The sequence below is a fragment of the Kogia breviceps genome, chromosome 2, assembly GCF_026419965.1.
Source record: "Kogia breviceps isolate mKogBre1 chromosome 2, mKogBre1 haplotype 1, whole genome shotgun sequence".
Classification (NCBI taxonomy): Eukaryota; Metazoa; Chordata; class Mammalia; order Artiodactyla; family Physeteridae; genus Kogia; species Kogia breviceps.
The window spans coordinates 142,365,902-142,388,687 of record NC_081311.1 but is presented as its reverse complement, the minus strand read 5'-3'; the positions used below and the strand labels follow the sequence as shown (position 1 = coordinate 142,388,687).

Below are 22,786 nucleotides of genomic sequence, written 5' to 3'. Positions count from 1 at the left end.
TCTAGTTTCAATAGGATTTAATAATAGAAAAATGATTGTTTGAAGACCTTATTTCATTATTAAGGGTTTGGAATCAAAGGTCTTCAGATATAATTTTTAGAAAGTATTGCTCTTCCTATAGATGCAAAAAGCAATCCTAAATGGTGAAACCAAATAAGGTCTACAGTCTGGTTAACAGTAATGCATCAGTGTCAATTTTCTGGTTTTGATACTATACTATACCTATGTCTCACCAATGGGAGAAGCAGGGTGAAGGGTACGCAGAATTCTTTGTAATATTTTTGCAGCTTCCTATGAGTCTAGGATGACTAGCATTCTAGTGTGACTAGCTCACATTTAAAATGTCTCTCTGAAAGTTTAAACATGTCATCCTTTATTTCAATGAGGCCTCTTAAATAAAAACTATAGCTTTCTCTTTTCAACTCAATAGCCCAAGGTATTCCAGAGTAAAAATAACTAAAATAAAATAACTGGAATTTGAAGGGATTTTTATAAATTGTATTTAAGTCAAAGTCTCAATTTTATTATAAAATAAAATAAATCCTTGGGAATTATTTTAATGCTATCTCAACAGAATTTGTTTTGGTAATAAGTGCCTCCATTTATGAGGTAGAATGAAGACATTTTCTTGAATGATGACAATGGAAACTACATTTGAACTTAATTTCCATATTCTGATAAATGAAATAAATATGCAGAATGAGAACAGACAAACAAATATCCTTGTAATACCCAATTTTCATTAGGTTCATTAGAAAGTTGAGAGAAATTATTTCACTGTGTAGGTTTCTTTCAAATGACTATTTCATTTAATAAATATAGTATGCGAGGCATTTGAAGAGTCTCCATCTGTTATTAGCTGATCATGAGATCACACGATGGAAACTCTACTTCAGGGGATTCCTGGGAAGAAAGGGGGAGATGGCCTCCTCATGTAGCCTGCTGAGGAGATTCTGAAGGTTATTTATGGGGGACTCTCAATCCTCAAGTCAGCTACTCAAAGGCAGCTTCTAAATTCATTTTTCTCTTTGTTTTTAGTGCTTTAGATTCACACCTTTTCTGCCCTCCTTTAAAGGAAATATTTAAAAATATTAATTACTCTGTCTTATACATATTTGGAGGGTCCAGTCAGCTTTTAAAAAAATTTCCTCCTAGTTTATCTTGAAATGATACAGAGGGAAAAAATGACATTGAGTGTTCTGCTCCAAAGTCAACAGAAGGTCAATAATCTTCTTCACTCTTTTTGTCAACCCAGAACTAAACCTCTAATCATCTCACTGGCAAAAGAAACTGAACAGAATCAAGTGGGTTCTCATACCATGAGATAATCAGTTACCCTGTGTGTGAGGTCTGATTTAATAGCTCACCAGGAATAACCATCCCATTTAATTAAAACAGAAGAGCCTCTGTGAAACAATGAGTAAGACACATTCTTGAATATAACACCTTTTTATTTTTCTTAAATTGGCAGCTCTCTCCCATCAAGTTCAGCTATCATGAGCATTTCATCCACTCTCAGTGGCTCAGGAGGACAAATTAATAAGGTAACCAATGAATTATGTGATCTAAAATATGGAAACTTGGTTTCTCTCAGTCAATAGCAGCTTTTTGATTGATCTAGTTTGCTCCTGCACTCACGTGGGGAGCGGATCAATCTAATTCTTTTAAAGCGTTAAAAAGGGAATATTGTTACATATTCACCGCTTTGCAAATTATTTTACCCTAAGCCTGCACCCTTCCCTTTTGTGAAGGGCATAGATAAGATGTGGGAATGAAGAAGTTTTGTGAGATAAAGTTGTTTTGCAGCGTTGCAAAGACAACTGCATGCTTCCATTACTTGATCTAAGTTCTCATAATACCTTGATAATGGATGCTTCATCCTTATGCTGAGAATTTCCATGGCTGTGCGTTTCAGTCACAATTTTAAACCTTTCAAAATGTATTTGCTGTCTTTGATATGAATGTACCATGTTCTCTGATGTTGGCTCATAGGTCCAACTAACGGAAAGCCTCAATTTGTGGGAAGAAGAAAAGCGAGGCTGGGGACACAGCACAAACGGTGTTTACGCCACTGAAGTTCTTTTGAAATGGAAAGGCTCTGCATGAAGAAGGGAACAGTTATGCCACTGCCTCGCCAATTCCAGTGAGGAGCTCATCTTCAATGTAGTGTTCAACGTAGGTGGCAAAACTGTAATTTTTCCCTTTTTTGAAACTATTTTTTCTTCTTTTATTTTTGAAATTCTCATCTAAGCGACAGTTTCTTGTACTATAGTGACTCCTGCTGGGAGAGGTAAGTTGAAGTAGCTGAAGGTCTCTTACAGATATATCAACTCCCGGACAGTAAAAAAGATGTCCTAAACGCAGGAGATGGAGTTAAAACTGTTCCCCTACCTTGGACGCAATGGCTTCTTTCATCACTAAGAACAAACCCCTAGGTTTTACAATTGAGACTGAGAAACTAGTACAGTACTTGTACAATTTTTGATCTACAGCATCACGACGTGAAGCTGCAACAATTAGATGTAAAGGGTCCATTCATGAGGAATAACATCACTTTGACCCTTTGTGTTAGCTCCTACTGCTAATCTTTCCATAAGCGTGAACTTACTTTCAATTTGAAGAAGATGAAAAAGTCTTTTGCAAAACCCCAATACTGTTTTCTGATCTATGTACCTGAATGGAGAATCGCAGTCTTACCTCGTTTTTTTCCACTACAAGCCAAGCTACTTGTAATCCTTCCAGACCTTTAAAGGGGGCCTCCCTTGTTAGCATCTCCCAGAGAACCTGGAACAAAAAGAAAATGGAATTTTTATTCTTGTACTTCATATTTTTGGTATATTACTGAAACTTTAACATTTAACTGTATCCAGTTACCAGGCACAACCGACTCCATCTGTAGAAACTTGGGCAAAATGTATATAGTCATGCAGAGGACTTCTTCCATATATTTTATATATATATATATTTTAGTTGTTGTTGTTACTGTTCCCTTTTTATATTAAAAACAAAAAATCTGGTTTAGGAATTAGAATATCTAGAGCCAGGCTTAAAAGTTTGTGAAAGCAGTGGGCCTCAGTGATTTAACTTTATCTTGTAAATTAACAGAATTCTCATGTTTCACCACAAACTAGATTTTATATTTTGTTGGTCAAAACTCTTTGCAACTTCAATCTCTGATAAATTGCTCTATAAGAGAATAACTGGGAATTCAACCATATTTTCAAAGGTTCAATAATGGTCTCATAAAAAAAAAAAAATCGAGCGCCAAATCCAAATCACTGGCTAAACCACTTACTCCACAATGGTAGGTACTCGCCAAACTGTAACATTTAGATTTTGTGCTTTGGCGAAATCTCTCTCAAAATGAGTCAGTCTAAGGGATTCATTTCCCTCCACCTACCACATAATTTATTATACTATATTCTAAAATGTAATGAACGCCTTATATACATACATATATATAGGCTGTGTATGCGTGCGTGTTCATGTGTGTGCAAATTTATGTTTGTGTTATCTCTCTGCAATCCTCGCGATTAGCAGGATTAATAAATCTGTACTGGAATGCCCAAACAAAGCAAACTGATGCTGGAAATGCTGAAAACAGTCAATGATTTTGTATTCTCTTTAAACTCTGAGTAATAGAGATTTTTACATTCAGTTTCTTTCTCTATTTATACAAATGAGTATTAAGATTTGAATCTACCAATATTTTTGTGATGTGCAAAAGCAATTATAATTTTATCAATAATAATCGTAATAATAACAACCGCTATCATTTATTGAGTGATTATGTTCCAGTTACTCTGTTAAACCCTTTTGGTATGTTAACATGATTCATCTCAATCCCATCAGAGAGGTATCATTCTCATTGTATAGATGAGGAAACTAAGGCTTAAGGAAGTTAAATAAACTTGCCCAAAGGCACTGAGTAATCAGGTGGCAGAGCTAGAATATGAATTTGCTGTCTCACCCCTGAAGGTCAAGGTCTTGAACACATGTAATTGTAGAGAGGGAAGAGCTACAGTATAAGAGAATGCAGTGGGCTCTAGTTTCGGTATGGAGCCATGGCAGAAACGAATTCAGCACCTCTGATTTACACTTCTGTTGTTCTAAAGACAAAAACCCATTTCTAAATAAGAATGTAGATTGAGGATATATACACTGTTCAAGGGAATCCAATATCCACTATTTCCTCAGCCAGCGCTGGGTCTTACTGGAGCCATAACATGTTAAATGAATTCTGGCTAATACAAAGATAATTAGCAGCAAAATCAGGGAAATTGGCAGATGCTGCTCAAGCAGGAGGAAAAGAAATTCACAGAAGCCTCTTTGGGCTTTTAATCAAGTGTGTCAGGTACTTCTTTAGAAGAGCTACTGAATAATTCTATTTGAGTCACACAAGTGCTTAGGAAAAGGTAAGGGGCATCCCAGAAGGGGATGGATGATTCCAGCAAACACTGAAAGTAAAGAGAGGGTGAGAACTACAACAGGTGTGTGGTAACCTGACACAGGGCGGCGGCACGGGGGTGGGGTGGGGGACAGAGGCAGCAAGAAGGCTGAGCAGGAAATGAAGCCCCTCAGTTTGTTGCAATCACCACCCTCCCGGTGGTGGGACTGGGGAGGGGAAGGGTACAGAGGGCAAGTAAATGAATGGATTTGGCATTCCTAAGGAGGATGGGAAGAATGACTGCCTCAATAAATCTGATGCCCTGGACCCCAAAACGTCTGGATAAGCAGCCTTGCACCCCTCCTTCTGGAGTCTGGCTTGTCTGCACAATACACTGCACGTGCGCACACATACACAAAGGCTGCCTGGGTTTTGTGGGGTAAGATGCAGAACCAAGAGCCTGGGGAGTGACACCAGAAAAAGATTTGTGTCGTTCTTTCTCCCAAAATATTCAGTTGGAAAGTGTCCCAAAATCTAATAAGACCCGAGTTATATCTCTCCGAGGGTTCTAATCCTGGAAAAAATAGGATAGTTTCATTCTACTCCCTCTCTGTGTCTCTAAAGAGCTACCACAGCTGAGGGAGCCACTTGATGGATGTGAAACTGGCAAGGATGGCGGGGATGGTGTCCTTAACCACTGGGTCCTGAAGCCCAAATGAGTGAGGTCTTTAGTTTAATTCCAGGATCAGCACATCTCAAGATTTCCTATTATTTATTCACCATTCAGAAATGCATCAAAAAAAGTAGGTGCTATGAGACAGGACAACAGCTTTTTCTACTGAACAAAATGACATTTGGCACAAAAAATGTAACTTTGTTGAGGAAGTCACTTAGAGGTCAAAAAGTATATTAAACTATGACTGAAAATATCAGTTATGGAAAATGCAGGCCAAACATTATTGTGATCTTTCACCTTAGAAATATTTTCCAACTCATTTTATATTGAGACATCCCCATGTTTAAACTGGGTTCACAAGGGAAATTTCTATTTTCCGTTTACAGAAGAGAAACTTGGACAAGGCTGTGTACTTTTCCTGCCTTTTCTTTTACAAACAATGGAAAGCCATTACCTGAGCTGGGCTGGTTCTGGAACAGGGCTCAGAGACAAGTGAAGCAGTGATGCTCCCTCATAAGCCACTCTATTTTCAAAGCTGGTTTTGGCCGAGAAGCTTCTGAGAGGGTAATCCTTTCTGCATTGTCATTAGGAGAGCTTTGTTTTTAAAGAGTGGCTATGTCTTGAGTTCTCAGAAGGCTAATTCTTCAATGATTTTGGCTCTCCTGAAATCTTTTCTTTTTCGTGGATAATATCCTAAACACTCCTGGTTTAGTCCTTCAAGAGAAGTCACCAGAAGGGGGTAGAAAAAAAATCTACTTACTGCCTTATAAAAGAGAAACAATTGCCTGCCTGGCGAAGCTTACCAGAGCAGAAGCAAGGATCACAAGATCCATTTCTGGCATTTCACCAGCACATTTATTTCAGGGCTATTCAAGGCTGGCTAGTCTCCTCATGTGTTAAGAAGAAACAGAGGTTAATTAAACTGGGAAGGGCTAGGGACTTTGAGACTATGAAGGGCTAAATTCTTACAGCAAGTCTGAGAAAGAAAAATAAAAAGCAAACATATATTGGGGTTTTGGGGATGGGTTTCAAAAAAGGGACAACTGTTTTTTATGTTCTTATTCATCTGCCTGTGACTGCTCTGTGGGTGGGAGCTCAATTAATGGAACAGGTTTTTTAATGAACCCTGGTATGTTTTCTGCAAACAGATGCACCTACTGACAAAGGAGTTCTGGTTACTCACCTGTTTTGAAAGGACATCAAAAATTCTATATCCCCGCATTGCTCTCCTAGATAGATATCATTTTCAAGGTTTATGCACTATAATCTTCTACAGCTAACATGGCCCTTAATAACTGTCATCTACTGCTCTTTTAGGGAGTACCTACTGTGGACATTTAACGCTATTTTCATTTAAAAAAAAACAACTGTGATTGTTTAAACAAAAAGGCTCAGTAAAGCATGCCTTGTACTTTTTCTTTCACTAATGGTGTTAATTGACAGTACTATGGGAAGGGGTCAGAATTAAATAAAATCCTGATTTGTCATTTATAACTAAATGAGCACATGTGCACTTTTCTGAATGGAATTCTGCTGATGCAGCTATGGGGTAAGAATAACCAGCATTCCGAGTAAACCCCTCTCTTTAAGATAGCAAAAGAGTAGCCCGTTTTAAAACTAACATGCAATGGGAAGGAGTGAGAATTGTGGTCCCTTATCAAAATACTAGGAACCGTTCTTCAGCCATGTGGCTTGTCTTCCAATCTGGAATAAGAGGGTTCCACAGGGGTCTCAAATGTCAGTCTGCTACAGATGGCAGAGTGGTTTTACCGGTTTTAAAGAGTTGTAAAAAACAAAAGAATATGCAACAGAGACTGTAGGTGGCCCTCATAGTCTAAAATATTTACTATCTGGCCTTTATAGAAAAAGTTTGCTGGCTCCTGTTTCCACAGGATAAAATGAGACACTGGTCTCAAGGAGCAGGCAAAGTAAAATTTAAAATGCCCTAAGTTGGTGTCTAGCGCAGTGCCTGACACAATAAATAGATTTTTGCTTAAAAATGAGGAACATAACTTCATTAAGAGGAAATAATCTCACAAAAAGTATTAAATCGCAACAAATTTCCCCATTTTCAGACTCCCCAGCAGATGATTTTTAGGATGGTTAGAATGTAGTTATTTTTGACATACAGGACAAGCTTTAGAATATATTTCTTCAGGAACTTTTGTTTTTTTTCCCTTTCTTTTGAGAAGAATTATTTGATCACTGTCTAAAATAGGTTATAGCCTTCATTCTCAGAAGCACACAGAATTAAGGAAAATTAGGTATTTAACCTGATGCTACTACTGTCTTCCAACTTTTACAATTCTAGCCTTTCATCAAAAACATATATTTCATTCATGAAATGATTTTTTTCAATAGCCAACAAAACTGATATTATATTAATTTGGTATACATAAGATGTAGTAATGATTTAGAAAAAGCTAGCTCAATGAAACCAGCCCAGAACTTACTGAGGCTAGCAGTAATTACCTAGAGACTGATGAACTCTAAAGAAAAAGGAATGGGTTTGACAGTGTTGGTCTCCTCCAGTGCTATCAGCTATCACCTTCAGTGGAAAATACAGAAGTTCAGGAAGAAGAGGCATGTTGATTTGGTCTAACGTTAGACTGCTCTTCCCCCATTGTTATGAAAGTCTCCTTTTAAGAAGTTATAAAATAGAGAGGCAATATGATCAGGAGATGAGAGGCGAAGACAGGGGGTTCCAAACACTATTTAGGACTTTTTAAAGGAAATACAGCATTTTTAGGGATAAAAAACTTATCCTCAAAAAAGGGCAACAAACAAATTCCTTTGTCCACCAAGGAACCTCCCTGCCCACTCTCCCCTCCCCGCCTCTCCTCCCCCATTGCCCCCACTTCCTTCTCTCTGCTAATTCAGATACAACTTATTCTTCAAGAATGATCCATCTCAAAACTCCTCCTTCTAGCAGCTTCTTCTCCCTCACTGATTCATTCCTGTGGTCTCTATCCCTTGAGCATCCCACCTCCCGACCTCCACATTATTCTGTTCTTGTAACTATGTTGCTCTGCTGGTATTCTTATGTGAGACCTTAGATTCATGCTTCAGATAGCCATTGCAGCAGACATGGGCAAGGCTATGTGCTAGATGATAAGCACATTTTCTTCTGTATTCTCCAGAAATTCACTAATCAGTTTAATGGTTGACATTTCCTGTTAATTAACTCATTTGGCAGCTCCATTGGTGGTTTTTGAGCAACACATGACAATGAAGTCCTGTTCCACATTGTATCCACTGACTTACAGAGATATTCTACAGACATATGTCCACCCAGGAAGGCACTCTCCGTAGGAGGGCATCAGGCCCAACACTATTTTAGGTTCCATCTAAATTTGCTTCTTGCAGATGGCACTGGCTTCTTCTCAACACAGGACAAAACAACTCAGGTGCATAAAAATGATCAAAGTAAACCTTCAAGTAATTAGAAAATATTCTCTCTGTTGCCACTGCTCTGGGCATTCCACCAGAAACAGCATCATTGTTTTAAAACTGTGTTAAATTGTATACCCTGCTTCTGTAAGTTGTCTGCTTTTTGCATGTCCTTTAGCAACAAAAAAATGAGAAATGAACTCACCACACCATAGGAATATGTATCACAAGTTTCAGACACAGGGAGACTCTGGATAACTTCTGGAGCCATCCACGGGAAAGTTCCAACCAAGGACATGTGCGTTGTGTGGTTGTGGAACCGAGAGGCACCAAAATCACAGATCTGTGAAAAGAGAAACGAGTATCAACTTTTTACTCACGGACTAATAAAAGAATTACCAGTCACAAAACCTACATCTGAAATTAACAAAATTTTTAAAAATTAAAATAGAGTCCTACCTTCAACACCCCATCAGCAGCAATAACAACTAAAAGAAAAAAAAAAGATAAATTATGAAACATCTAATTTGAGTTATACTGAAAAAAATTATAAACTTCTATTTCTATCTTCCATATGGCATTATGAAAGGTAAAATCAAAGTATTTACTGCACTGAAGATTTTGTAAAAAGGAGCTGACATTAAAATAAAAATACAAAACTAATTCTATGAGGTGGTGATTTAAAAAGGCTTCAAAACACTGGTTTAAATTAAATGAAGTAGTGTCCAGCAAAAATGGCATAGATTGGGCTCCCCTGGTGGTGCAGTGGTTGAGAGTCCACCTGCCGATGCAGGGAACACGGGTTCGTGCCCCAGGCCGGGAAGATCCCACATGCCATGGAGCTGCTGGGCCCGTGAGCCATGGCCGCTGGGCCTGCGCGTCCGGAGCCTGTGCTCCGCAGCGGGGGAGGCCACAACAGTGAGAGGCCCGCGTACCGCAAAAAAAAAGGCATAGATTAGTAGTAGTCAAGAGAACCAAATTTTTACTTGGGTTCTGCCACTAGACTGTCAACATGATACTGAGGAATAATTAGCATTATTACTTCATGGTATATATGGTTTTTCCTCCCAGTTGAAGAGTAATTTTCTTGAAGGCAGAGATAATACTCATTTATTTACTTATTCATACATTCATTCATTTAACAAATATTTGTTGAGCATATACTATGGGCAAGGCAATGTACTATGTTCTAGCAGAGAAAGGTGAGCAAGACTGGCATTGTCTCAGCTCTGGTGGAGATTACAGTCTAATGGTAAAGACAGTTAAACATCTATAATAAAGTGGGATAAGTTCCATGATGAGAGGCATGGAGACTGCCATAGGACCAAAGAGCAGTCTAAGAAGTCAAAGTGTAAGGAGGTTGAAGTTTCCTGGAAGAAATGATGCTATGCTAACCAGAAAGATGAGACCTGGGGAAGGAAAGCAGTTTTCTAAGCAGAAGAGTGAGCTTGTGCAAAAGGTCAGGAGCAGAGGAAAAGGCATGCGATTTTGGAGAGCACAGGCCAGGTGCAGAAGAGCCTTTGTGAGAAATGGAAAGGCAATGAATGATTATAAGTGGAGGAATGAAATGGTCAAATGTGCAGAAGGGAACAGAACACAGGTAAGGAGATCACTGTGTGCACCAGTGTTGTAGTGCAAGAGAGATGACGATGCCTGCACTAAGGCTGTGGCAAAGGACAGGAGAGAAGTGGACCGAGTCAAGAAACAGCTAGGAAGCAGAATCAACTGGGCTTGGATAATTGGATATGGGGGAGGAGGAGGAGAACTCAAAGAGGAAATAAAATAGAGGCAATACAGCATAATGATTAGAACAGGAACTCTGCAATCGAACTGTAATTCCTTTTTTTTGATTATTGGATTAGGCAACTGGTACTGTCACTCACTGAGAAGGGAATGAAGGAATAATTTTTTTGGGGGTAGGCAGAAGATGAAAAGATCAACTTGGACACAATACATTTTAGGATCACACAAGATACATATGTGAATATGTTCAATAAGCAGATAGATATACAGTTTTGAAGCTGAGATCTATTTGAGAGTGTTAAGATGTAGTTGGGGCTTTTATGGGAGTGGGCAAATAAGAGCATAAGAAGGGAGGAGGCCAAGGGCAGAATCCTGAAGAAATGTTTCTAGCCTTTCCTTTGTAAGCCACACAGTGCCTTGAACATGGTAGTTTAGCAATACTAATAGTTTAGCTGTTACTAATGACCTTGATAAGTGGAGAAAATAACCTTTGCATGATCCAATACACAGAAATAGCCTAAGGGTAAATTTGATACTATATATAATAAGCTATACATTTTTTCAAATAAAAATATAAATATTGTTAATACTATATTCAGTTATTTAAAAAATACTTCTACTACTTTTTTTGATTATAAGATTAATAAGTGTTCATTAAAAAAAGTCTAACATTATAAATCTGTGTAACTTAGGGCTTCCCTGGTGGCGCAGTGGTTGAGAATCCTCCTGCCAGTGCAGGGGACACGGGTTCAAGCCTTGGTCCGTGAAGATCCCACATGCCACGGAGCAACTAAGCCCGTGTGCCACAACTAACTGAGCCTGCACTCTAGAGCCCATGCTCCACAGCAAGAGAAGCCACCGCAATGAGAAGCCCACGCACCGCAAAGAGGAGTAGTCGCCGCTCACCACAACTAGAGAAAGCCCGTGCACAGCAACAAAGACCCAACACAGACAAAAATAAATAAATATAATAAATAAATTAAAAATATATAAATCAATAAATCTATATAACTTAGAAAATTAAAGTCCTACTATTCTGTTTCCACCCCCCCAAACTGTTAAAAGTTTGATCTATATTGTTTCAATGTGTATATGTTTTCCCATCAAGTAACTACACAAACTGTAATTTTTTTTTTGGCTGCGTTGGGTCTTTGTTGCTGTGTGTGGGCTTTCTCTAGTTGCAGCAAGCAGGGCTACTCACCATTGCAGTGCACAGGCTTCCCATTGCGGTGGCTTCTCTTGTTGCGGAGCACGGGCTCTAGGCGTGCAGGCTTCCGTAGTTGTGGCACACAGGCCCAGTAGTTGTGGCTCACAGGCTCTAGAGCACAGGCTCAGCAGTTGTGGAGCACGGGCTTAGTTGCTCCGTGGCATGTGGGATCGTCCCGGACCAGGGCTCATACCCGTGTCCCCTGCACTGGCAGGCAGATTCTTAACCACTGCGCCACCAGGGAAGCCCGCAAACTTTAATTTTAAAAAATGGGAACATTCTCCATTGTTAGTCTTCATAATGACATCTTGGATAATTTAACCATTCTCCTCTCACTGGATATTTAGGATATACTGATAAACTAGATTAAAAGGAGAGATGTTAAACAACTTATTTAGATTGAAATTCTTTCTGAGCAAGAACTGAAAACGTACAAAGTCATAAGACTCTGATACTTCCTACTAGATTCTGTATTATTTCCTAATGACCTCCTGCTAGCCAATATATATTTAAAGTGTTTAGCTCCAGGAAGCTTATGTCTAAGAAAAGCCAAAGGATAAATGATGAAACCTAGAAAAGGGCAAGAACAATCAGCCAGAGTGAACTGTCAGGGTCAGGGTGCTGGTCCAACCTGGACTGCTGAGGAGTGGCAGCTGCCGACAACTTCCCCTTCTCCACCCCCACAAGCATCAAGGTCCTGGGCAGCTGGTTGGATTCCTGAGTTCTCTTCCTCTGCTGACCACGACTACTCATTCTAAGGATCACACTATTAGTAATTACCCATTTTAACTGCAGTGATTTAAAGATTTTCTAAAAATAAACTGTTTTCCTCCTCCTCCATACTTAGAAGAATCACTTAGAAAGCAAGTAAAAAATTAAAGCATGTGAATGAATTGATAGCAAGATTTTTTTGCGGTACGCGGGCCTCTCACTGTTGCGGCCTCTCCCGTTGCGGAGCACAGGCTCCGGACGCGCAGGCTCAGCGGCCATGGCTCACGGGCCTGGCTGCTCCGCGGCATGTGGGATCTTCCCGTACCGGGGCACGAACCCGCGTCCCCTGCATCGGCAGGCGGACTCTGAACCACTGCGCCACTAGGGAAGACCAGATTTTTTGTTTTTAAGTAGCAAACTCTGAGTGCTGGCTAGCTAAATAATGCCACTGCCTTTTTCCATTAATTTTCAAGTGATGTAATGGACAAAGCATTCTATTACCACTCCTACTTGAAGGTAACATCTAATCCTGCCATTTAAAAGTGCTCACTCTCCGAATTATAAAATACAGGATCATAAATAAACTTTAGGAAGTAGAGAAGAAGAAAAAGAAAGCTCTTACTTTCCAAACCTGTGCTGATCATTTTGGGGCGCTCCTTCAGGTAATGTGAGTGACATAAAAAATTTACACAAAATCACTCAGGAGTAACAAGAACAAAACTCCAAACTGCTAGTACAGAGAGCCATCTAAAAATAGAAGACTAGAAATACACAACTATGTGCTTTGACCAGCAATACCTGTTTTAGAAAATGATTCCAGAGAAATAATTAGGGATGTGTTGAAAATGTCTACTGAGAAGTATTAACTTCAACATTTCTTATCATAGAAAAAATAATGTAAACAACCCAAATGTCCATATTCTGTGCTACTTATACAGTGGAATACTATGCAGCTTCTTGAAATAATGTGGAGGATTTTAATATTTATTAATAGAGGAAAGATTTTCACAGTATCAGCAGTGAGTCAAAACAGCAGGTTACAAAAGATATGGAAAGCAAGATGCCTATTTCTATACAACGGTGCATGTATTTTATAATAAAATAGGTAAAATAAAAACATATGACTACATTACCATTTCTTGACTTGAGATCTCTGTGAATCACCTTGACAGGAGCCTCCATATGTAAATAGTGCATTCCTTTTTGTACAAAAAGGAAGAAAGTCCTATTAATATAATTTTTCAACATTGCATCAGTATTACCTTTCTATTTTAAACATCAGTATTACTTTCCATATTTTTGCAAAGGATTTAATAGCAAAAACTAAATTCATGTGCTCTGTTCTTCCATGATGGATAAAATAGGGACAGGATATGCCCACATTAAGAAAATTTATATGCTAAGAAAAACTTATGTGCTTTAACCTCTTAGAAGTTGGAATTTGATTGTGGATAAAGCTAGCTTCTTATAATACCCAATAAGGACACCTTAATTTTCTGGAGTCTGCACGAAAATAGCACAGATACCACTGGAAGAAATGCTCTAATGACTAAGGTATTCTATACTACCAACTGCCTTCTAAATCAGCCAAAGTTCTGACCAAAAATTTCAGTTTTCATTTGCATGTCTGCAGTTACCCAGTGCAGCTTGGTTTCTCAGTACTCATTCCAGTAAGACCCTGGGAGGGGAGGTGGGGTAGGGGTGGGGAGAACTGGTTGGATTCATTAGTTGTGGTTGGTAAAGGATTTGGGGATCCTCAGATAGAAAGATATACAGTAGTTACAAAATATTTTATTCTTCTTACAAGGATAAGTCTTCGAGATAATCTATATTTAAATGTACTCTAAAATTCTCTACAACATATTGAAAATCAGGTTACTTCAGTAAATTGGATGTATATAAAGTAGAGTTTTATTATTTTGAATTAAAAATGACTCTTTCCCAGTATTTATATAGTCTATCCCCTTAGAATAAAGAATAAGAGCATTTTCTACTGAAACATTTCCTCTCTTTATTTCTCAAGTTGTCTTTTCTAAACAATGGAATAGCCCCTCACCCCAATCAAACAGGTTCCTTTGGTTAATGAACTATCTATTGAACAATAATTTAATAACTAGGCCTTGGTTCTTTTTATCAGTATATAGAAAATTTCAGTTTTATAAAGGCTAATTTAAAAAATAATCTATTATTTTCTACTAGTCTGATTATTATATAGTGAAGAATCATGAAAGAACAAAGAAGAATTTCAAAAAATTTAAACTCTTGCCATATAAAGATATTACTGAGGAGTCAACAAAAGTATTAGTAATTCAAATGATCTTAAATAAGATATAACTGGAATAAAAGAAATATTTCTTCTAATATTAAGTTCTACATATTCTAAGCTGTGAAAATTCAAAAGCTACAACTCAGGTAACTTTTAATAATTTTTATGACAGAATTTTATAGTTATTTCTCTTTTTCTTTAAGAATCGAATTCCTGAATAATTTTTCAGGTAGAAACTATTTAATTACTATTAGAGGTAGACCTAGATCATTTCTACATTTGCTGACAATAAAGAATTTCAAAAAATGCTCAAGCACAAAAGCTTTAAATACAGGCATTTTTCTTCCTCATGGCAGATATTATGAGAAAAAGTATTGTAAATTATTTGTGTATAACATATAGTATACATTTATAGACTATTTAGTGTACATAAACAGTTGTAATCAAAATCATATAAAATTCCATTTAATGTGTTTTTATAGAGCTATCTACAATTCTGTCTGCCTTATTTTTATTGCAAAAAAATAGGAATGCTGAAAAATACTTTCATCAATTTTAAGATTCAGAGTTTCCTAAAAAGAAGATTTCACAGGAGTCACTGGGGAGATTTGGAATCAATGATGACCATTTGGAGATTGGATCCTGGTTTATTTGCTTTAATTGTTCCTTTTACCCATTGTTGACTGACTTGTAGCAATTTCAGATATACTGGCTGGTCTGCCCTCCATCCATCTTCCCACCCAGAAAGAAGAGAATCTTTTTTTTTGCCTTTCAGGAGGTTTTCTCTCTGCAGTGATGTTAAGCAATGCCTATTTCAAAATGCACGAATCCACTCTTATTTGAAATGAATTATTCATCCTTTGATTTCTCAACATCTTGTTGCTTCAGTGACTTTAGTCATGGTCAAACTGAAGGGCACAGCTGAATTCAAAATGGAATCAACAAAAATCAAGCCTTCCTATTTCATCTCCAAGTTCTACACATAGCTTTATCAGAGAGGGTAGAAGTCGTTCTGAAAGCATTGATTTCTTCTTCCTTTCATAGGCCATTTTAAGTATTAAGTATTACTTGTGACTACACATAAACAAGTCTTTTCTCTGCCTCACGCTTCTCACCTGAGTCCAAACACATTGGAACTTGCCTTTCAGATTAATTCATCAGCCACCAAAAAGTGATTTTATTACCGTGTGGTTCTGAACACTCCCATTTTCTCCATCCCTATTTTTTACCTCTAGTTCCAGTGTGCTATTTAGTCCTGTTCCTTCTCTTCCTTGTCCTTCTGATACAGAGTGCCAGGGCTCTTGAGAAACCACAGGAATGACTGAGCTGATCTGGAGCCAAAGGACTTGCCCTACAGACAGGGACTGTTGCAGGGGAAGGGACCAGGAGGGATGAGGTTTACAGGCTGGGGGCCAGAGAAGCTTAAGTGGAGGGTGTACAGCTGGAAGCTGAGTGACTGGTGTCGGTTGATTTGTTTTCGGTCTATCCATCCTAAGTGCCATTAAGTAATAAGATGGGTGTAATTGGCTGAGCACCCTAAATGCAAATGTCTGTAAGGTGAAGTGTTTTAAGTCAAGGACTGCATGTATATGTATTTACATTTCTGTAAGTGTATTTCCACAATGCTTCAGGCAGTTTCCAATAATAGCACATTACCCTGCTTACAAACAGGTGGCCTACTGATATGCAGAGAAGTGGCTATGATGTTACATGAAAGTGTCTTGAAGAATGTGAAATTTTAAGGCTGATTTGAGATGTCTGATGCATGAATACACAATTAAGTTAATTAACACAGCCAAAGCCTTAGGTATACCATCCTAAACATAGAGCTTATTATTCTTATAAGGTAATGAAGTATCACTCAAGCAGCAGCATTTAGCATGAAACTTTTTAAAAAAAATTTTCACTTTCTCCATTTGAAGAATTTGGCAGGTGTTGATGAAACTTAAAGCAGACAAGATAATTCCCCAAAGGAAAGGCTATTACTTTTGGAAGTCCCTGTGTGACTTCCCAGTGCAAGCAAAGTATGAGTTGCCTTCCTTATTGGATGCTAAATATTCCTTTATTTGCTTTGTAAAGAGATGTTGGTAGAGATTGGAGCAGCAAAATGCAAAGGAGTTAATTGCTCCAGTAAAATTTGGAAAGACTTGCTTTCTAGGGGTTGCTAGAATACAAACGTAACCATCAGCATTCATTATTTAGATTAAGTTGTTTCCAAAGCAACTTTGACAGTTATAAATAAAACTCAGAAACATTCAGTTAGGAAAATGGAAAATAAAAAGATAAAAATAAACGGAATTTAAATTGCTTTAGAAAGCATTTGTCTATGCAGGAATTTTTAAGGGAAAAAGAACTAGGCACCTTGTTTAGGCATATTGTGTATTAAAAATATTTCATTTCCAAGGGTGATTTCCAAGTTTACATTAAATATAAAATAAAATCTGAATTGCTTTTGCATGGCAGGATAAATAAAAATTTTTTTTGCAAGTGGTTACTATTTTTAGCATATTATTATGTATCCGAAATGAGTAGAACTAATCCTACAGTAAGGCATGTTTTCTGGATACTGCATCTAAGTAGAGACTTGCAGCACAACAGAATTATAATCTTTCCATTTAATGTATCAAACAAGCTGGTCAATTACAATGTCACAAAATAGGGCAAAAATGCTGCCTTGGAGCCACTGATTTTGTTGGAACTTGGTTTTTGGTAAAAAAGGAAGGAGAGAAAAGGAATGCAGGAGTAGAAAGGCAATGATCTAAAATATTATGTGCATAGTAAGTTGCAGAATTCTTGCTATTTTTGGTCTGAAAAAAGAACATCTTAAGATACAGAATAAGAAATCCTCTGACTAAAGTCACCATGTCAGGATGCTCTCCATCAATTCTGTAAGAATACACGAAGCATTACCTTTGGCTACATCAGTGGCCCACGTCATAATGTGATCCATGTCCATCTCTTCACTTCTGTTACTGTTAATGTAATCATAGAGTGATCCCAGAGAAGCATATTCTATTTTCAAAGGAAACATAAGCATATAATTAAAACCAAGGCACATTTCAGAAATAAGACTTCATAGTTTCATTGGGAAAATGTGTTAAATAATTTAACAAAAGGCATTAAAAGTTTATAAAAACTGTTCCATGCTGTTTCTAAAAGTTAATATCATCCTGGTAAGAAATCTGTCAAAGACAAGACCACAAACAGAATGAATAATAAAACTTGAGCTGACAATGAAATCCAAAGACATTCAGATGGAATTCAGAAACACAAGGATGTTGCAAGAATGTATTTGAAACAAAGGCAGGCATGAATATAGGTATTTCTTCAAAAATTTGTTATTCTTATGAGATAAATAAGATTAAACACATAAGTCAGAGGGTTTATGTGACAATGCAAACAAATCAGTATTTGTTGCATCAGGATTTAGAAGAGCCCTCAAATTTTAAGCACAAAAGGCCAAGAAAGTGAGAAAATTCCTTTAAAAATGGCTTTGAGATATAAATTCTCTATCTTAAAATTCACATACTATAAGTGTACAATTTGATAATTTCTATGATCCATTTTCAGTTTACTTTTGCACATGGTTTGAGGTGAGGGTCTAAGACTTTTTTTTTTTGCATGTGGATTTTTAATTTTCCCAGCACAGTTTGTTGAGAAGACTATCCTTTACCCATTTAATAGTCTTGACACCTTTGTTGAAAATCAATTGACTATCAATGTAAGGTTTTTTTCCCCTAAATTCTTAATTTTGCTCCATTGCTCTATATGCCTGTCCTTGTGCCAATACTGCACTATGCTAATTACTGCAGATTTATAATAAGTTTTTTTTTAACATCTTTATATAATAAGTTTTGAAATGCGGCAAAGACCTTAAACTTAGATCTTTCTTAAAACTGGTTTGGCTATTCCAGTCTTTTGTATTTCTATGTGAATTTTAGGATCACCATGTCAATTTCTTACAAAAAGTCTGTTGATATTTAGATAGGAATTGTTTTGAATTTGTAGATCAGTTTGGGAGAATTGCCGTCATAACAATACTGAGTCTTCCAAGGCACGAACATGTAATCTTTCCATTTACTTAGATCTTTATTTTCTCTCAGCAATGTTTTGTACTTTTCATTGCACAAGTCTTAATACTTCTTATGTTAAATTTATACCCAAATACTATTAAATTTATACCAAAGTACTATTTTTTTTGATAGTACTGTGAATGGAATGTTTTTTTAATTTCATTTTTAGACTGTTCATTCCCAGTATATAGAAATACAATTAATTTTTGTATATTAATCTTGGATCCTTGTGACCTTGCTTACCCTGTTTATTAGTTTTGGTAGTTTTTCATGGATTCCTGGGGTTTCCTGAGTCTTAGAGAATCATGTCACATAAGACAGTTTTACCTCTCCCTTTCCAACCTGGATGCCTTTTATTTTCTTTTTCTTGCCTCATTAAACTGACTAGAACCTCCAGTACAATGTTGACTAGATGTGACAAGAGCAGAACCTCACTTCCTTGTTCCCAGCCTTAAGGGAAAAACATTCAATTTTTCACCTTTAAGTATGATCTTAGCTGTGGGTTTTAATAGATGCTATTTATCGGGCTGAGAAAATTGACTTCTATTTTTAGCCTGTTGAGATTTCTTAGTGTAAATGGGTGTTGTAGAATGCCAAATGGTTTTTGTCTTTTATTCTATTATCTATTATGATGCTTTATATTAATTGATTTCAGATGTTAAATCAATCTTACATTTCTGGGATAAATTCCACTTGGTTGTGGTGTATAATCATTTTTATTGGTGGCTGGATTCAGTTTGCTAATACATAGTCAAGGATTTTTGCATTTATGTTCAGGAGGGACAGTGGTCTGAAGTTTTCTTATTATGTTTTTATCTGGCTTTGATATTAGGATAATACTGGCCTTATAGAATGAGTTGGTAAGTGTTCCTTCTGTTTTCAGAAAGAGTATGGGAAGGACTGGTGTTATTTTTTTCTATAAACATGTGATAGAATTCACCAGCGAAATCATCTGGGTCTGGCGTTTCATTATGAAGATATTTTAAATTATCAATTTAAATTTATTTACTTATAGTTCTAGTCAGATTTTCTGTTTCTTCTTGACTCAGTTTTGAAATTTTTTATCTTTTCAGGGACTTGTTCATTGCAACTAAATTGTCTAAGTTGTTGGCATAAAGTTGGTCATAACATTCCCTTATAATCCTTTTCAATTTCTGTAGGGACTGTAGTGCTATCCTCTCCTTCATTCCTGGTTTTGCTAATTTGTATTTTCTTTTTTGTTGGTTAGTCCAGCTAAAGGTTTGTCAGTTTTACTGATCTTTGCAAAGACCAAACTTTTAGTTTCATGGATTTTCTCCATTATTTTTCTGTTTTCTATGTTATTGCATTCTGCTCTAATCCTTATTATTTCCTTTCATTGGGCTTGCTTTGGGTTTATTCTGTTATTTTTGTAATTTGTTAAGGTTGGAGCTTAATGATCAATTTCAGACCTTGTTTTTTAAACATAGATGTTTAAAGCTATAAATTCCCCCCCTAAGTATTACTTTATCTGCCACCTATAATTTTGATATGCTACATTTTCCTTTTCTTTCTGTCCAAAATATTTAAAAATCCATTGTAGTTTCTTGACTCACTGGGTATTTAGAAATATGCTGTTTAAATTTCCAAATATTTGGGAATTTTCCAGGTTTCTTTCCTGCATTAATTTCTAACTTAATCTTATTGTAGTTGGAGAACTTTTCAGTCCTTTTAGATATATTGAGATTTATTTCATGGCCTAACTTATGTATGCTAAAGAATGTTCCATGTGCCCTTGAAAAGAATATGTATTCTTTGTTGGGTGGTGTATTCTATGTATGTGAGTTAGGTAGAGTTGGTTGAGAACGTTTGTCAAGTCTTCTATATCCTTGCTGATTTTCTATCTAGTTGTTCTCTCAGTTACTGAGAGTGGGGTAATGAAATCCATTATTGTTGATCTGACTATTTATCCTTTAAAGTCTGTCAATTTTTGCTTCATGTACTTTGAGAACCTGTTGTTAGCTGTATATACATTTACAATCGCTGTATCTTCCTGATATGCTGATCCTTTTATCATTATGAAATGACCAATTTATCTCTAGTAATATTTCTTTTCTTAAGCCTATTTTGTCTGAAATTATGATAGTTACTCCAGTTCATGGTTATTGCTTGCACAGTAGTACAGAATTAAGGTTTCCAAAGATCAAAGAAAAGATGGTCCACTATTGTATCTTTTCTTTTGACTTTGGAGATTGAGATTCTAGTCACCCCATTTCTTTGTAGATCTGGGAGAAAGATGTTCACTTCCCTAACAAGGGAAATAAAATGGCAGCTGCCTCTTGGACTCTGTTCCAGGTCTTATAAGCAAATTTTAGAAAGTCTTCTCTGTGATGAGAAGTTTCAGCAAACACATATGCACAGGTGCACACATACATACACACTCTCACCCAGAAATCATCAATTCTAGTCCCTTCATTCACGTATGAGAAAACTGAGACATAGATCATCAGTGACCCACCTATGCAGCTTTGGCAGAATCAAGACAAGATTTCATCTCTCAATTCCTATTCTGGTGCTCATTCCATTCCATCGCTCTGATAAATTATTCTTTCAAGTCCTCAGTATGAGTGACAACAGCTGCCTGCTGCAATAACCTTTTCTATTAACAAGTACACTCAAGTTGGAATAGATTCAAGCCATTCAGGATTCCCCCCATCAGAACCCCAACATCTGAGAAAGACAATGAGGTTCTAAAGAGGGGCAGCTAGCTAGGCCGAGTGATCAAGGTCTGTGTGCCTGTCTCTCTTTCTGCCTTAACCTTCCTGTACTAAGACTTATTTGTGTTCATTTCAAGAGGCAGGGCAAGTGCTATCATCCCCTACCCATCTGATCTTCCACACTTGACTCAGTTCACGTACGTATGTCATCCCTCAGCATCTGTGGGGGGTTGGTACCAGGACCCCTTGCAGATACCAAAATCCACAGATACTCAAGTCCCTTATATAAAATGGAGCAGTACAGTCGGCCCTCCACATCCGTTGGATCTACAGTGTGCTCATAGGCTTCTTGCATACAAGAAGAGGAGATTCTGTATAAAATCAAATGGAGAAATGTATACCACTGTGGTTCTACCATTAGCTGGGTAACCTTGGGAAAGTACTTAAGTTAGAGTTTTAGTTTCTTATGTGAAATAAAATTACTTTATCTATCTCATAGGGTTATTCTAACTATTAGATGAGATAATTTATAAGGAAGTACCTAATCCAGTCCTCTTTTACTGAGGGTGTTTTGTTATTTTATATAAAGACAATCCAAGTCCTTAACACTACAGTAGAAGAAGAGAGGGCTAATCTTTTAAGGTTTTCTTGTTTGCTTTGTTTTGATCAAAGAACTGTCATGATAAAGAATCTGGTCAAAGTTACGTATTGTAAAATTGAGCACTATACCTGAAGTTGCTCATTGGATTATACAAATATAAGTATAAAATATTAAAAATATGTGCCTTTCTGTGTTTTTATACAGCAAAATTTTCTGTGTGCTCCTTTTTGGAAAGGGTGTTTCCATCAGTTATAAACTGCTCCTCCAAATTATGTGATAATTTAGATCAAGGTCATTACCAACCCAGATGACCAAATCTGAAAAATATTCTCATGTCAGAGGCCTTGAAGAAAGAATGCTCTAACGGTATTAAAATGCCTTGCAAAGAATTATAACATGAATAGCTCAAGAAATCTTAATTTGTAAAAGGTCACAGAGTTACAAAAAACATCGCTCATTTCAACTAATTAAATGAAATTTTAGTTAAACGGCACCTTTAAATATTGGTACTGCAGCTGCGAGTGCATTTAAATAGCATTTACGCAGATATAATTAGCACAATTAAACATGGGTAGAAGTGGAAACACCATTCTTAATTATATTGATATAATCAGTTTTATTAATGCTTTATAGCAACAAAAGTGACATCTGACAGTAGCACACAATTCATGACAGAACCTAATATTAAGCATTTTAACATATTAAAGAATCTAAAGCTAGGTAATTGGGGAAAAAAAAAAGTCAAATAGAGTTCTTACCTGTGACGATACCATAGTTGGGAGGTTCAAGAATTACTCCATAAAACTGGATGATGTTTCTGTGACTGAGGACACTGAGTATTTCTGCCTATACAAAAATCAAATACAAAACTGCATAAAATTTCACATTTATAAAAGTCTCATATAATAGGTTTCCTATTCAATTTTCTTTTACATACATTTACAAAGATGTATATGTACTCAACAAGTATGTGATGCTGATAAAACTCTGTCTTTGGCAGCACTCTTGACAGATTAAGAATTTATATCTTGAAGCTTTCTGAAAAATTTAAAAAAGA

The 22,786-nt window shown here is 36.8% G+C and overlaps 1 protein-coding gene across 4 annotated transcripts in view; it reads right to left on the bottom strand.

Moving 5' to 3' along the window:
• The window catches only part of MAP3K20 (mitogen-activated protein kinase kinase kinase 20), a 170,411-nt gene that overhangs the window by 66,547 nt on the left and 81,078 nt on the right, over positions 1–22,786 (bottom strand). For all 4 annotated transcript variants that reach the window (XM_059054546.2, XM_059054547.2, XM_059054543.2 and 1 more), the window contains exons 3-8: positions 22,488–22,575; positions 17,291–17,392; positions 13,248–13,313; positions 8,913–8,941; positions 8,659–8,796; positions 2,698–2,784 (exon numbers count right to left, since the gene is read on the bottom strand). In XM_059054546.2, coding sequence (XP_058910529.1) covers positions 2,698–2,784; positions 8,659–8,796; positions 8,913–8,941; positions 13,248–13,313; positions 17,291–17,392; positions 22,488–22,575 — 510 coding nt within the window. The remainder of the gene's footprint in view (positions 1–2,697; positions 2,785–8,658; positions 8,797–8,912; positions 8,942–13,247; positions 13,314–17,290; positions 17,393–22,487; positions 22,576–22,786) is intronic.